This window comes from Chrysemys picta, chromosome 13, assembly GCF_011386835.1.
Source record: "Chrysemys picta bellii isolate R12L10 chromosome 13, ASM1138683v2, whole genome shotgun sequence".
In the NCBI taxonomy this organism is placed as follows: Eukaryota; Metazoa; Chordata; order Testudines; family Emydidae; genus Chrysemys; species Chrysemys picta.
This window is the reverse complement of record NC_088803.1, coordinates 52733341-52749727: the sequence shown is the minus strand read 5'-3', so window position 1 is coordinate 52749727 and position 16387 is coordinate 52733341. Positions and strand designations below refer to the sequence as shown.

At 57.1% G+C, this 16387-nt stretch overlaps 1 protein-coding gene across 1 annotated transcript; it reads right to left on the bottom strand.

Moving 5' to 3' along the window:
* Window positions 1-824: 824 nt before the first annotated feature.
* Window positions 825-6307, bottom strand: SLC52A3 (solute carrier family 52 member 3). Its single transcript, XM_005304908.4, has 4 exons — window positions 5908-6307; window positions 4250-5348; window positions 3198-3321; window positions 825-3016 (listed from the first exon to the last, which is right to left on the bottom strand). Exons 2-4 carry the CDS (start codon window positions 5284-5286, stop codon window positions 2804-2806), a joined length of 1374 nt encoding a protein of 457 aa, XP_005304965.2. The 5' UTR covers window positions 5287-5348; window positions 5908-6307; the 3' UTR covers window positions 825-2803.
* Window positions 6308-16387: the final 10080 nt, after the last annotated feature.

Sequence of the window (16387 nt, the reverse complement as noted above, 5' to 3'; positions counted from 1 at the left end):
ATTCACCCCATGGCAGAACCGGCTGAAGCAGTTTTTCACTTGGCAGATGCAGTGCGACTCAGGGGAGTGGAGTGACTGGGAGGTGGGGAGGGGCACGTACTGGTCGAGACAGCACCTTTCGCAAGTTTAAGGCGCTCCATAGAATTACAAATGATGCCAGAGAAATGCAGCCATCTCTGGGGTGGGAAATAACAATACCAACAACACTACGCAACAGTTCAGGACAGGAAGTGAAGAAGAATATATCCCATTGAAACGAGAGGGGAGATTAGGTAGGAATCTGGCCAGGATTCCAGGGTTGGCAAATGCATTGGGCTTTTCAGTGGCTACAGGGGGTCAAGACCTGACTTTTCCATCTCATCTGCAAGCTGGTACCATCCACATCATGCCATCCATTAACCCTAAGCATTCCTTACTCTGACTGGGATTTACAGAGGAAGACCACTAGTGTCACGTAGGTTTTTCGGGCTAGAGGTGTCAATCCTGCTACTTGCCCATCCTGGCTCAGCTTCGCTAGCAACAAAACTCTGACCAGCCCCCAGCCTGTGGCAGTCTGGAGTCCTCCCCTCCGTTGTGGCTCTCGGAGGGCTGTGTTCAAAGAGGAGATGGAATTGTTTGGGCTGCCTTTGGGACATGCATATGTGCTTTAAGCCCTAGCAGAGACAGGCCTGACCCCCAGGGGGCAGCACACAGTGTCAACACGGTTGTTACTTTCATTGTGTTGCAACTTCTAAAGAGCTCTTTGCCCTTTGGTGAATTCCCCTGCGTTCTCCCCATGTCTGAAATCAACCAGATGAAATTCAGTAAAGACAAATGCAAAGCACTACACGTAGGAAGGAAAAATCAAATGCACAACTACAAAATAACAGCCAGGGAATGACCAGCAAGGTGGTCGTACTGCTGAAAAGGAGCCGGGGGTTACAGAGATCACAACGTGAACGAGTCAGCAATGTGCTGCAGTTGAGGAAAAGGGCAAGGCTAATATCGTTCTGGGGTGTGTTAGCAGGCGTGTCACGTGTAATTGTCCCGCTCTACTCGGCATTGGGGAGGCCTCAGCTGGAGTCCTGTGCCCAGTTCTGGGTACCCCACTTTGGGAGAGATGTGGACAAACTGGAGAGTGTCCAGAGCAGTGCAAAAAAAATGAGCAAAGGTTTAGAAAACCTGACCGGTGAGGAAAAGTTAATAAAACTGGGCATGTTTAGTCTTGAGAAAAGATGACTGAGGGGTGACCTGTTAAGTCTTCAAATCTGTGAAGGGCTCCTATAAACAGGACAGTGATCAATTGTTCTCCATGCCCACAGAAGGTAGGACAAGAAGAAATGGGCTTAATCCGCAGGCAGGGAGATTGAGGTTAGATATTGGGAAAACTTTCTAACTGTAAGTAGTTAAATGCTGGACCAGGCTTCCACGGGAGGTTGTGGAATCCCCGTCATTGGAGGTTTTTAAGAGCAGGTGGGACAAACACCTGTCAGGGATGGTCCAGGTTTACTTGGTCCTGTCTCAGCCCAGGGACCTGGTCTCGATGACCTCCTGAGCTCCTCTCCAGCCCTACATTTCTATGTTTCTATAGTTCCCTAAACTCCAGCAGGAATGTCGTGAGTGTCTCAGAACCATAGAATGGAAACCACTCAGTAAAATCCCAAATGGAAGGAAACTGGGACGGGAGGAGATGGGACGAGAAAGAAGAAAGAACTGATCTATGTAAGTCAATAGGGAAAAATCAAAGTTGAGGGGAGGGAGAGCTCAGTGGCTTGAGCATTGGCCTGCTAAACCCAGGGTTGTGAGTTCAATCCTTGAGGGGGCCATTTAGGGAACTGGGGTAAAAATCTGTCTGGGAATTGGTCCTGCTTTGAGCAGGGGGTTGGACTAGATGTCCTCCTGAGGTCCCTTCCAATCCTGGTATTCTATGATTTCTGCTCTATCAAGGCAGGTGACAGACCCAGGGCACGCCCCAGGGAGCAGAGTCAATGTGAGCAAACAAATGTCAGGCTTGAGAGGAGCTGGAACACCTGCTTCCCAAAAAGCACAGACTGGGTTACCCTGGGTACAGCACCTGAACCGACGCCCTGGGGCAGCACGAGGTGGGGAATGCTCCAGCCAGATTCTGCCGGCAGCGTGGGATGGAGATGGATACACTGGGGTTTGTAGAGGGACCCGTCAGTGCACAAGACAATGTGTCCATGCACTGGGCAGAGCTGAGAGCCTGTTGCTTCCTCCCAGATCACTTGTACTGACCCGTTTTGCTTTAAACTTCCCAAGAGAAACCACCACTCCCCTAGCCTGTCAGGGGTGGGGGGGGGCTTGAGGGGCAGCTGTGTTGCCTGTTCAGCTGTGTGGGTCCCTGACTCCATTCTTCTTGTGGAGCCAAAGCACTGTTTGGAGGGCCGGCTCCAGGGTTTTGGCCGCCCCAAGCAGCCAAAAAAAAAAAAAAAAAAAGCCGCGATCGCGATCTGCGGCGGCAATTCGGCGGGAGGTCCTTTGCTCCCAGCGGGAGTGAGGGACCGTCCGCCGAATTGCCGCCGAATACCTGGACGTGCCGCCCCTCTCCGGAGCAGCCGCCCCAAGCACCTGCTTGCCAGGCTGGTGCTTGGAGCCGGCCCTGACTGTTTGCATAACTGATTGGGGTGTGCTTCACCGCGCCGTGTTTGGAGACTGTGGGCTGCAGCATGGAGATCCATCAAGCTAACGAGATCGGGGCGGAGGTGTTTTCTGCCCAGTCTGGAAGTCACTGGCGTCCACGATGTCCTTAGCCAGCAAGTCCCTTGCCACAGCTCCTCCCCAGAGCACCTCCCCCGGCCCAGGCTCACGCTGGACACTGCAGGCTGCAATAGTCAGCAGATCTGAAGAAGCTATAGACGTTCACCAGGGGGAACATGATGAGGGCCCCGGTCAGAGACCCCAGCTGCTCTACTGCCCCATACCACACGAGGGCGCTGTGGCTCTGGCTCCGCAAGATCACCCCGGTCATCACCTTCACGTAACTGAGGCTCCCCGTGAAGCACACCCAGGAGATGACCTGTCAGGACAGAAAGAGAACCTCCGGGTTGGGGCGCAGATTCCTGGCAGCAGCAGTGTGGACAGGGACGGGGGCTGGGAGTGGGGACAGGCTGAGAGGGGGAGCAGGGGAAGGCACTGGAGCCGAAGCAGAAGGGAGGGCAGCAAAAGGGCGGGGGGAGACTTCAGTGCCAGCGACTTACGATGATGGCGTGCCCCCAAGCCGAGTGCTGAAGGAGGGGGCACGGGCTCATGACAGCCATAGCCATGTTATAGGCCCCAAATCCTGTCCCGGCCACGGAGAGCGCCCCCAGCAGGGCCAGAGACCTGTGTGAGACACACCAAGAGTGACTCCCAGCCGGGCGTCCGCACCGCTGCCCCGGCTCAGCCCTCCCTGCCCTGCCCACGCTGGAGTCATAGCTCCCAGAACTTGCTGGGCCCAGACACGGACGAGTCCCACCCACCGCATGGGAGACTGAGAACTGCCTCGGTCTGCCTGCCCGGCATCCGGGCAGCTCCGAGGGCCTGCAGGCAGGAGAGCAAAGGGTTAAGGGGACAAACAAACTCCCCTGGTATTTCTATGGGGGGGTCTTTCCTGAAGCAGTAAATACCTCTGCTGCTTTGCTGACTGGACTGTGATCTGTGGCTCACACAGGTCCCAGGGTCAGCAAGGGGTTCCCAGCCAGAGCCAGCTGCTCTTTGGGTCTGCGTCCCCCCGGGCTTAGCAAGAGGATGGCCCAGAGCCGGGGAGTGTGTCTGGAATATCCCCCGGCTGCCAGGGCAGTGAACCGCAGGCATTGAGTTTGTGTCGGTTTGCGTTTCACTCCCCTGCAGACCTACGTCTGGGACAGTGACTGGCGCTGGGAGAGCCACTCGCCCCCAGGAACGACCCCGATTTCCAAACCGGGCGGTCTAGCAGTCGGCTCTGTCCTAAATCCACGCTCTGGCTTGCCAAAGTGCTGAGCAAATCCAGGGGAAAATCAAAGCACTTGCTGACGCCTAGATACGGACTCAGGAGCCTAGACTCCCATAACTGCCCCTCCTGGTCAATGTTCCCTATGAATGCAGCCGCTTTGTGGCTGGCGAGGGGTTCTCTCCGCGGCCCCGGTTCCCGTCCAGTGTCCACGAGGGGCTGCTGAACAGTCTGGATGGGCGAGGAGCCCCTGTGGGTTTGGGTGTCGCCAACCCGGCTCACTGAGGGAGTTGGAACTCAGGGGCTGTGTGTGCTGCCCTAGGGCGGGATGGGGGCACCTACCTGCTGGGCAGAAACATGGCGATGGTGCAGGCGAGCGGGTTAGCCATGGAGCTCAGGGTGGCAGACAGGTGGTAGGCCATGTTGCCATAGGGCAAGCAGGAATAGGCTTGCACGGATGGCAGGATCCCGTTGGTTAGGGAGTTCACCCAGGCAACAAGGAGGTAGATGAAGGCAAACTTGGCCAGAGAGTAGGTAACCTCTGGGTCTGTATGATGGGATCCCTTGTCGGAGCTCGCTGGCTTTCCTCCCCTTGTGGAGTCTCCTCCCACAGATAGCCTGGGCCCATCCCCAGGGATTTCCTGAAGTGAGTGGAGAGTGATGGTGCTAGGACACAAGTTTTGTCTCGACAGCTCCCATGCTTTGGGCAGCCTGGTGAGGAAGAAGAAGGCTACCAAGCAGGCGACCATCATGGCGGCCAGGAGGAGGAAGAAGACCAGGGTGGAGAAGTTGGCTGGGAGATACTGGGTCTCCATTTGGAACTGGCTGCCCTCGGCGGTGTTGTTGCCCACGGTTACGTTGGAGACCCGGGTGACGTTGACGCACCTGGCGATGCCAGCGCCCTGGGCCAGGGCAACGAGGGCTGGGAGGAACCCACTGAGCCCTTCCCCCATGAAGAAGGTGGTGACGTAGCGGGGCTGCAGCCGCGCCATGAAGGGCAGGAAGGTGACTGAGGAGGTGCAGTCCACCAGCGCCAGGCAGAAGGCGAGGCCGAAGAAGGCCGTGCTGTGGGGCTCCCCGGCGACAGGGGAGGTAAAACCCCAAAGGAAGGCCAAGAGCAGGCAGGCCAGGGCTCCCACGGCCACCACGCCATAGATGACGGCCACTTCGCTCAGCAGGCCGGGCTTGAACCTGTGCAGCAGGGTGACCAGCAGCGGCCCCACGTTGGCCAGCTGGACGATGATGGTGATGTAGGAGGGCAGGTACCACTGCTCAGGCAGCTCGGTCACCAGCAGGGGCAGCTCCACCCACAGGCCATTGAGGGCTGCCCAGGAGCCCGTCCCGAAGACGCATGCCAGCAGGTGGGTGAGCAGCGCCATCGCTCGGCCAGCACCGGCCACTCTGACCCGGCAGGGACCCAGAGAGCGGAGCCGGGCTGCCTCTGGGGAGGAGGGAGGAGGAAGGGGGGCTTAGCTACTTCCTCAGGGACAGTTCAACTCCAGCCCCAGGCCCCTCCCGCTCCGTACAATCCTGCTCCCCCCACCCCCTCCCCAGCGGCCACAGGACTGCTCTGAAAGTGCCTCAGGAAGGTGGGAGAAAGGCAAACTTACCAAGCGTGTTATGGGGCAAATTCTATTCAACTGGCTTGAGACCCTCACAAGTCAAGCGCATAGTGCTAAGCCTGTGGAACTCCAGGCCACAGGACCCCACTGAGGCTGGAGCTGGGCACCCCCAAACAGGACTGGGCATTTCTACAGAGAGTGCAGGGGAGAGGACATGGCGTTCTGCAAGGGCTGTGAACTCTCTGGCCTCAGAGCGGTGAGGGGGGCAGGAAGAGGCTACCCCTGCAGGCAGTTATCTCCTCACTGCCTCCTGCTGGCTTCCCCCGGGCGTCTGGTCCTGGGCCTCTTGGAGCCAAGGAACTGGTGAGATGCAGCCCTGGTCTGGCAGTGCCTGGCTTCTTACCCCCCTGCCAGCCTGAGACAGCCTGGGCTCCTTACCTTGCACCGTGGAGAATGGCAGGGGGCCCCCAAAGGCAGCTGATCAATGCTCCTGGGGGTGGTGGCAGAGCTTGGGTCCTGGCAACTTCTCTTTCCATGGGAGGGGGCCCTGCAGGCTGCCACCCCCGATCTACCTCCCGGCCGCCGGACGTCCACAAGGACAATGCAGGCCCCTTCCCCAGCGCCCGCCTGTGTCGGAGTTCATCACAGAACAAACAGAGGCACAAAGGGCCCTGCCGTCTGCAGATGCCAGGAGGAGTTAAGTTGGGAGTAAGGCAGGTGAATTCAAATGTCTGACGTGCTGCCAGCAGCTCCGCCCTGAAACCAGAGCCTGCCTATTCCAGAGGAGCTGAGTCAGTCGCCCTTCCCTGGCCTTGATCTCCTCCTCCCCAGGAAAACCCCAAGCTCAGCCCAGAACCCTGCAGGGAGCAGAGCCGCTCAGCAGGCCCCTGGAGAGGCGAGGATCCGGGGTTGCTGGTTCAGGCAATGCGGCCAGAACTGCAGCCACAGACGCCCCCAGGGCCGCCGAAAGCGGGTTCGGGCCCCGCTGAAAATTTTTTCGGGCCCCCCGGCAAGGGCGGATCGGCTAAACAGCTGGGGAAACCGGGCCCCGGACCCCCTTCCAGACTACCGGCCCCCGGTAATTTGTACCGGCTTCCCCCCCCCCCTCGTCGACCCTGGACTCCCCACCACCCCACCGACCTCGGGGGGACCCGGCGTGGCCAGATGGTGCTGACTGCTCCTGCCCCAGTGCCACGGAGAACAAGAGGCCTCATGCTGGCTGGGAGCTGGCTGGGGTTAGTGACTCGAGCTGGGATCCGGACTGCTCCCCTCTCTCCCCCCCTCTGGCGGGGGACGTGTCTGACGTTCCCATATTTTACAGGGGTCTGGAGTGGTTGATTCCCCTAATTCTCTCCCCGCTGGGAGATCGGGGTGGTTGCAGCGAGACGAGTACACGTGGTGCGTGTGGGGCCAGCAGGGATAAGGACATGCAGAGGCGCGGGCGGGAAACGGCTACTCAAAGGCGGAACTGGAGACCCACGCAGACGTTCTGGGCAGTTCCTTTGTAATAAAACTTTGTGTTTCTCTTGCACCTTCCATCTGCGAACCTCACCATTCTTCATCCCCAGCAATTAATGAACGCTCCCAACACCTTCTGGAAGGCGTGGGGGCATTTTCCCCATGCCACAGATGGGGAAACTGAGATACGGAGCTGTCCTGAGACTTGCCCAAGGTCACACAGGAAGGCAGTGGCAGAGACGAGAGTAGATTCCTAGTCCTGTGCCTTAATCACTAGGCAACACTCCCTCTCCCTTCTTTTTTTTGCCCTGGGTCACCCATGCTTAACGCAGCCCCAGTTTAGACTCACTTGCTCTTGCTGTCCCACACACCCAGATAGGAATGAATTCCATTGCTCTGTTTAGCTTTGTTACTTTCATTGTGTTGCAACTTCTAAAGAGCCCTTTGCCCTTTGGTGAATTCCCCTGCGTTCTCCCCCATGCGTGCTGGTGCCTGGAGCAAGGCCGTTGGACTGTGCTAATGGGCCAGAACACTAGAGCTAAGTAATAAAACAGACCAGAGAGAAAACGGCTGGGCCCTTTGACATGCGGCGTAGGCATATTGGACAGCACAGAGCCTGGCGCTCTGGTAACACACTGGGCAGGTCTCCTTGGGCCAAGGAGCAGCCTGGCTGTTGTAGGGCTCTGCTTAGGGTAAAATTTGTGTGGTTTGGGAGGAGGATTTAAATTCTCACGATTCTGCCCCATCATGGTACAGCGCCTTTGGCAGGGTCTGTGAGCATCCAGTGGGAGAGGCGGAGGGTGGTCTGAAGGGCTCCACTACAGACTCCGGTCTGGTTAAAATGGGGACCAGGAGAGGGCTCAGAGCTGCAGCAAGCCTCTTTTAAACCTGTTTCAATGGACTCCTCATGTCCTGGGGTAGAATCCTGGGGGAAGGGTTCCATATCGGTACCAAATCCATTCCCAGCTGGGAACTTGCCACGCTGCATGTGCTGTGGCTACTCAAAACATCCAGGCGACAGTGGGAAATAGGAGAATCTGGACCAGCATTATGGGGGCCAGGACACACAGTGGAGCAGGTTCGAGTCCAGCCAGCAGAGGGCAGTGCTGCACACACACACTGTCACGCTGAGTAGAAGCAGTGATGACGTTAGCTCCCGCTCAGGATCGTGAGTTCCCTGTTGCAAGTAACATTCAGAGGCCCCATCCCGTGGCAGTTGGGAGGCTTTAGAAAGCAGACGGTCGTGGAAGCTAGTGACCTCGGATGTTTGAAATTCAGGCCTTGGGCTGAAGTGGCACAAGCCTCTGGATATTGCAGCAAACCTGGGCCCCAGCCCCCAGGGAATTCTCAGAGGGAAAGTCCGACTGTTATTAAAGACAGGAGCGGTGCCACGGCATGGGAGGGCCATCAGAGTGAGCCAGTCCCGGAGCTGGAGCGTTGGACGGTGGCTCCAGGCTCTAGTTGTGTCCCCAGTTCAGGCCTGCACTCGTTCCTTTCAGGATACAGAGCCGTGTGAGGGATTGTATGCAAACAAGACTAATGGGAGGGGGCAAACGCCAAGGAGAGGGAAGCTAGGAGCCCAGCCGCTGGGAATGCAGGATCGGAGCTGGCCTGGGGCAAGCCGCACGGACAGTCATTTGGTTCTGTGGGTGAGTTTTCCGGCTGTGTGCTGGAGAAACAGAGCAACTGAGCCTCCAGAAGCCAAGCTCCAGGCCTTGCAGGGACGACTCCTGAAGAAGCTGTTCCCTGGCATGGCCACAAGGTGTCACTCGCCGAACAGTTTCCGATGTCAGCTGTTCACAGGTCCCCAAGAACATGTGCTGCTCTGTGACAGCCAAAGTGCCCTGGCCCACTGAGTGGTGGGAACCCCGGCTCTCCCACAGGCGATGCAGAAACCTTTCCCCAGTCCTCCGGCGTCCCCTGCATCCCCAGCCTGCCTGCCTCCTCTCTCCCTCCCCAGCTCAGCCCCAGGCTCCTCTCCTGCAGCTCCACGGGTGGCTTTGTGGATTGGACCATGGCAGGTCCCTGCCCCCAGGAGCTCACAAACCTACAGTCCCCCTGATGGCCCCGTTGCTCACTGCCCTGCCTGGCTTCCCCCCCCCCCCCCCCTTTAGGGCTCAGAAGCTGCTGTGTGAGAGGATGGAGCCATTCACCAGGCGGGGCTGCCACTCAGGAGAGCTGGTGCTGGCTCCCATGAGGCTGACCCGGAGGGGACCAGGGCTGGCTTAAAGAATTCTGGGCCCTGTGCACTATGGAAATCGACCCTCCCCACCTAACCCGAGCAGCACTGTAACCCCGTGCCCCAGGTCGCAACGCCACCTGCCCCAATCCAGAGGTCGAGGGCCTCCCTGAGATGGGCCCCTGTGCAAGTGGTCCCAGAGTGCGCTTGGTTAATCCGGGCCTGGAGAGCTGGGCTGGGGAGGGGCCGGGTCGGTGATTTGAATGGCCCCCATGGCCCGGAGCCCTGCCTTGGTTCAGGCTGGAGCCGTAGCAGCTGGGAAGGAACACCCAAGGAATTCCACCGCTCCCTGCCTGGATCCCACCGCCGCTGGGGGTGGATGCCCGAGGCCTCCATCGCTGTCTTGCAATGGAACATACGAGTGGGAGCATCGTGCAGCAGGGGGAGATGGTCATTGCTAGAGCAGCCGGATATGGCTCTCTCTCCAGGATGGCTTATAGCCCTCTGGTCTAATAACCTTCTAACCCCCACCCCCCATTGCTTTCTCTGGGGAGTGGCCTGCTCTCGGGGTACCAGACATGGCTTCAGGTAAAGCTTCACCCCTCTCCGTCGCTGCGGGCACGGAGCCCCCTAGTGGAACATGGGTTAGGTGCCCCTCTCCCTTCACCTGGAAGGGGAAAGCACCAGGCTGCTTGCAGCAGCATTGCTGCAAGGTGCTCAGATGCCAGGGTGATGGGCACAGTGGACAGGATGGGATATGGCCTGAGAATGGGGCCAAACTGGAATCCGTTGGGCTTTGGCTTTCTTTTCTGATTCCTTTGCACGGGCTGGAGCTCGGACGCTCCAGCAACGAGCCAGTGCTGCCCCTGCCGCCCCAGCCCAGTGCCGCCCTCTCTCCCACCCTAGTGACACCCAACCGATCCCTGCGGTCCAGAGAGGAGCAGCCTGCTCGGGACAGCCCAGGGCGCAGCTGGCGCCCTGGTACGGGCCTTGCAGCAGCTGAAGGCCTAGTGATTTCAGGAGGTTTGTGCCGGGGAGCGGGAGGGAAAGGGGACGGGATGGGGGGAGGGGACGGCGATTGTCTTGGATTTAATTTCGTGGCCTTTGCCGCACAAAGGAGCCGTCGCGGCGCTGTGCGGGCGGCAGGAAGGCTATTTCCAAGTCTAATTGGCTGCTGAGCAGGGGGCAGGGGGCCGCACAAAGGGGTGTAATCAGCATGGAAGGGCAGCGCCTTGGCGTCATGCTCTTTGCATGAATCTGTCCGACACGTGCCGCCTGGCGTGTCTGCACGAAGCAGCGTGAAATGGCTGCCCCCTCCCCCGCCCTCCCAAATTATCCGCAGCAGCTGACCTGTCAGCCGACAGATCGGAGAAGCCAACCTCCAGATCCCTGCTGTCCCCGCCGAACCCAGAACAGATGTGAGCGCAGTCCCCAGCCGCAGACGGCAACATTTGGTAACCGAGTGGTACCTGCAGGATGAGCCGCTGGGGAAAGAACCCCTCTTGCCAAGGGCCAGGGTGGATGCTACTCCCCAGTTCAGAGGGGCAGAGCAGCGAGTGCTGGACAGAGCTCTCAGCCATTCCCACGGGGAGCATGTCATGTGCGATGCACAGGGAAGGACCCGGGGAACACACATTTGACACAAAGACGGGAAATAGGCAACACTCATCGGGTCGTAGATTCCACAGCCAGAAGAGACCACGGTGATCATCTAGTCTGAGCTCCTGGAGAACGCAGGCCACAGACCTGATTCCCAGAGCAGATCTTTTCGAAAAACATCCGGCCTTGATTTTAAAATGGCCAGTGATGGAGAATCCACCATGACCCTGGTAAATTGTTCCCACGGTTAAATACTCTCACCTTGTATGCCTCATTTCCAGTCTGAATGTGCCTAGCTTGCACTTCCAGCCACTGGGTTTGTGTTATACCTCTCTCTGCGCTTTCTCCCACAACCAGGGCAACAGATCTCATATCCCTGCGCTGGCCCCTCAGTGTCACGCACAGGGAGGGGAAACGGCTGACCCATCCCAGCCACTCTGGTATTGCTGGAGCCTGGCACCCTTCTCTCTAGCGGGACCGGTGCCAGGGTCCCTTTAAGAAGCATGTCTGTCTCCTGCTAAAGAAACCAGCCCGGGATGTGGCTGGTTTGGCCGATTCTCTACCTCTGTCTGGTCTGCCTTTCAAATGGAGACGTCCGCTCCTCCCTGGATCGCTGCACCTTAAGAGAGCGCTCAGTCCCTTGAGTGGGCGCAGAATGCCACTGCCTGCTTCACGGGCCTCCTCTCTCGTTTACATCCCTGCTCCGGGATGTATCTCCAAAAGATCTGCTGGCTTGGAGCAGTAAAACACTACCTTGGCTTGGGTCCTGGCTACCTCCGACCCCCTCCCTCCCTTTCCTGGTCACCCAGATGCCACCGTGATGAGCTCGGTAGCAGAAACTAGAGACGCAGACAGAGGTGCTCATGTAGGACACACAGGGTAGCCGTCCCCAAGTTTAAACAGCCGGCTGCCAGAGGCAGGGCATTCTCCTCGTGCGGATCTGCCTTCTGTGATCCACTGGCCTGATCTCTCTGACACCGGGACGTTACATGCACAGGGTTGGAGGGGGCTGGGCCCTGCCCTGAGAGGAGTTTGGGGAGCGCTGGCCATCAGTTCAAATTGCGTCGGCTGGGCTTGGGCAGCTAAACGTGCAAACCAATCTCAGTGACCCGGCCTGTGCGAGCGGGACCCGGAGGGGAGATGGGCTGTGTTCCCACCGCCGCACTGGTAGGAAGGGGAACGGGTGGGGTCGCCCGTGAGGATTGGACCCTGCACTGCAGTCAGAGCCATCTCGCGGTGCCTCCATTACGAGCCCTGCTCCCTGTCCTCCTCTCTCCTGGGGGGCCTGTTGGAGCCGGAGGCATTCATGGCCCCTTACTGGGCGTAGCCCCTCCGTGCGCGCCACAGGCTTGCGAATGGGGAGAGGATGAGCGGGCTTGCCGGAGGTGCAGGTCAGGATGGTGAGAGCAAAGCCCCTTCCGCTGCACCCAGCCACTGCCCCCAGAGACGCTTAGCGGCTCCCGGGGACACCACGCCAGCCTGCAGCTTGGTCAGAACAGCCCCAACCCGGGGAACACCGAGCTGGCCACCCTCCCTCACTGACACTGGAGTAACGAGGCGCGGGACACGGCAGTCGGCCCGGCCCCTGGGAGAGCAGGCCAGGAGCCCAGCTGAGTGGGGATCACAGAAGGGGACTTGCTTTACCAGTGGGCATGTCTAGGATGATGCTGAACAACAATACTGTTGCGGGTTCTCTTCCCGGCTCTGCCACTGCCTGGCCATGTGGCCTTGGGGCAAGTCACCTCCCCTCAACGTGCCTCAATTTCCCTATCTGTGAAACAGGGATGATGAGCCTGACTCTCATCACAAGGTGTCTTTGAGGCCTAATTCCGCGGTGTCTGTGACGAGCTTCCCCATCCTCAGCTGGAAGGCGCACTATAAAAGCAGTGAAATGTTATTACTCTTCCACTCTGGTGGCAAACAGACCCTCCCCGGCCACGTCCCGCCCAGCGAGAGGTGCTGCCAGTGTCCAACCCTTCCAGATCCACAGACAGAGCGGCTGGGACGACCCTTCCATGGCTGGGGCAGCTGCTCCGTTCCTGGGGCCGACCCTCCCTTCTGTCCCGCTCCCGCACAGCTATAAACCGGCCCGTTGGGTTTGGCCCTTGAAGCCCCCACGGGCCCAGTTAGGCAACTATATTTAAACTCGGCTTAAAAATGGCTCTGTGCAGTCCTGTTTCCTGAGCCAGCCAGCTCGGCGGGGGCCTGGGCAGTGTTGGAAACGGGCGCTCTGTGCGAGGCCCGGCGCGGATGGCTGTGGGCGGGAGGGAGGGCAGCACCAGCCTGGCGCAGCGAGAGCTAGGGCCGGAGGAGGGAGCGGAGGTACCACAGGTTGCTCCTTGCCGGCAGCATTTGCATCTGATTTCCATGCGAATGGAGCAGGTCAAGTTGAAAGTTGAAAGGCTTGTGTCTGCATGTCCCTGCGGGGAAGGAGGGACAAAGGAGACGGTCCCCAGGGCACCGCCTACGCCTGCCTTTCTAAAGGCCCCCAGCCCTCTCCCCCCACTCCCCAGCCGGCAGGCACTAGCTCCGCCATCTGGGGGGAGGGGGGAAGGGCCCGCCGCAGAGAAAGCCATTTCCCTAATGGACGTAGTCACCGTAACAGGCATCGAACGGAGACAAAGGGCTTCTCTGCCGCAAGCACAGGGGGACCCGCAGCCCCACCGCCTCGCCCGGTAAATCTCCATCTGTCAGCCCGGCTGCATGCGGTGGTCAGCTGATGCTAAGGCCCAGACCTTGACCCTTGACCCTTGACCCCACGAGCAAACGTCTGTGGAGCTGACGAGGAAGGGCACACACCAGCCTTTTATGCACACACTTTGCCTCGGGCCACCTTTCCATTTCCAACTCGCTACGAGCCTGCTGTGTCACGGCACTGGCTGTAACATCCCCGCCTCGGCAGGGGACAAAGGAGGAGACAGAGAGGGGGCCTAAGGGAACACAGCTAGCACCGAGTGCAGAGAACAGAGAGAAAGAGACTGGGAGAGGAAAGACTGGAGAGGGGACGGTATCGAAGCACCCGGACACTGGGTCTGTCTACACCTGCGGCTGGCCCTGGTCAGCGAGCTTGGCCTGCGGGGTGGTAAAACCGCAGTGTAGACACTGGGTCTTGGGCTGGAGCCCTCCTCCCTGGCAGGGTCCCAGAGTCCATACTGCAGCCTGAGCCCGAATAGCTATACCACAATTAAACAGCCCCGTAGCCCAGCCGCGGGTGTTTCGTCGCAGTGTAGACAGAGCCCGCGTGGCTGAGGGGTGCCAGGCAGAGACAGGCATAGGAGAAAAAGCGATGAAGCCAGACAGAAAGGGAACTAGAAGGAAAATCAAGACCAAAGAGTTAAAGCAGGGCCAACTTTCCCTGGGTTCTTTGGAGTCACTCACAGAGCAGCTGGCCGCAGAGTGTTTAACACAAGAGCTGGGAGCAGTGACTGCCTTAGGTCGCCGCCATACCCTATATGACGTGTGGCTGGGGTATTTAGACCCTGGAATCCCCAGGCGAGCCCCCAGCATCACTTAGCACCCTCCCCATCCCCAAAGAGCCCTGTGGCAGCCAGGCTGGGCACCGGTGGAGCTCAGCAGCGCTGCTCCTGAAATGGCCCATGGGGTCACAGTACAGCCATGAGACGGGCTCCGCCTGTCCCCAGAGGCCTGACAGCCAAGAAATGAGACCCCCGTCTGGGTTATCACAAGGCATCACGCTGGCCCTGTCAATGGAACTGTTCCCCTTTGGGTTTACAGTCAGTGGATCTCAGTGCCACGTTTGATAGCGGCTGGCATGAGAAGCAGTGAGATGGGACTCTGTGACAACAGGCATCTCTGGATGAATGATTTCCGAGGGTACAGGGAAATAACCGTAAAGCTACATGGGTGCTTTTTTGAAGACAAGAAGAACTTCCTTTTATTTATTTTAAACCTGCTGCCCATTAATTTCATTTGGTGGCCCCTAGTTCTTATATTATGGGAACAAGTAAATAACTTTTCCTTATTCACTTTCTCCACATCACTCATGATTTTATATACCTCTATCATACCCCCCCTTGTCTCCTCTTTTCCAAGCTGAAAAGTCCTAGCCTCTTTAATCTCTCCTCATATGGGACCCGTTCCAAACCCCTAATCATTTTAGTTGCCCTTCTCTGAACCTTTTCTAATGCCAGTACATCTTTTTTGAGATGAGGAGACCACATCTGTACGCAGTATTCAAGATGTGGGCATACCATGGATTTATATAAGGGCAATAAGATATTCTCCGTCTTATTCTCTATCCCTTTTTAAATGATTCCTAACATCCTGTTTGCTTTTTTGACTGCCGCTGCACAAGGTGAGGATGTCTTCAGAGAACTATCCACAATGACTCCAAGATCTCTTTCCTGATTAGTTGTAGCTAAATTAGCCCCCATCATATTGTATGTATACTTGGGTTATTTTTTCCAATGTGCATTACTTTACATTTATCCACATTAAATTTCATTTGCCATTTTGTTGCCCAATCACTTAGTTTTGTGAGATCTTTTTGAAGTTCTTCACAGTCTGCTTTGGTCTTAACTATCTTGAGCAGTTTAGTATCATCTACAAACTTTGCCACCTCACTGTTCACCCCTTTCTCCAGATCATTTATGAATGAGTTGAATAGGATTGGTCCTAGGACTGACCCTTGGGGAACATGAAGGAAAATATTAGCTGAAATAAATGGTCAAAAGATTAAAAAATCCTCAGATGGATATCAAAGCATCTCAGAAAATAACATCCACAGTCGTGAGATTGCAGACAGGCCACCCTGTGGGAGTGAAAATCAATAGGTAGGACTAAGATTTATCCGCTCAGCACGTTGTGTTAACACCTGCCCATGCTTTGGAATGTAAGACTGTAAGGGAAGTCATGCTCTTCGGATCGGACCCCTGGGATCAGGCCCTTACCAAGATCCTGAAAGTCGCCACATTCAGTCTGGAGCTTCATGGCCCGATAGGATTATCCTGGGATAAGACAACAACAGCAACTCATGTGTTTGATGTTATGCAGAGGCTTAGCTGTTCTGCTGGCATGGGCCTACAAGTGCTACCGAATTATTATCAGTTATCGCATTTCAGTGACTAAAGATATTTCATTGACTACTACATGGGACAAAGCCCTCAGAAATACACTGCAAAGCAAAATGTGTCCTTCCCCCACCTCTCACCCCACATCACTTGTCTTCTTACAGGGTGACGTCCGTGAGTTTGTACAGCGCTTAGCACAATGGGATCCGGATCCTGTTGGGGGCATCTAGACACTACGGTGCTATAGATATAAAACAATAGTAATGAGGGTCCTGCACTGGCAGCTATGATAGACAAATGGGGTGTTTGGGTTTCCCTCCGATCTCTGATCACTCTCATTCTGTTTTGGGCTTAAGTGGAAACAATCCAAACTGGCAAAAAAGTGAGGCAGTCGTCAGCAGGATGAACTGAAGGGCCCAGGGTTCGGGCACTAGCCTTGGCGAACTGGGTTCAAGTCCCTGCTGTGCCACAGACTCCCTCCGTGACTGTGGGCAAGTCATTTAGCCTCTCCATGCCTCCGTTTCCTTTCTGTAACATGGGGATGATAGAACTTCCCTACTGAGGATAACTCCATTAAGGGTTGTGAGACACTCAAATGGGACGATAATGGCAGTCAGATAAGTACCTAGATGGATAGATAGCGCTTCTTTTT

Coding starts and splice junctions, on each gene's coding strand:
- SLC52A3 (XM_005304908.4), bottom strand. CDS start 5,286: ATGGCGCTGCTCACCCACCTGCTGGCATGCGTCTTCGGGACGGGCTCC. Junction 3,322..4,249: donor GCCATGTTTCTGCCCAGCAG/GTAGGTGCCCCC, acceptor TGTCTCACACAG/GTCTCTGGCCCTGCTGGGGG. Junction 3,017..3,197: donor CTTGGGGGCACGCCATCATC/GTAAGTCGCTGG, acceptor CTGTCCTGACAG/GTCATCTCCTGGGTGTGCTT.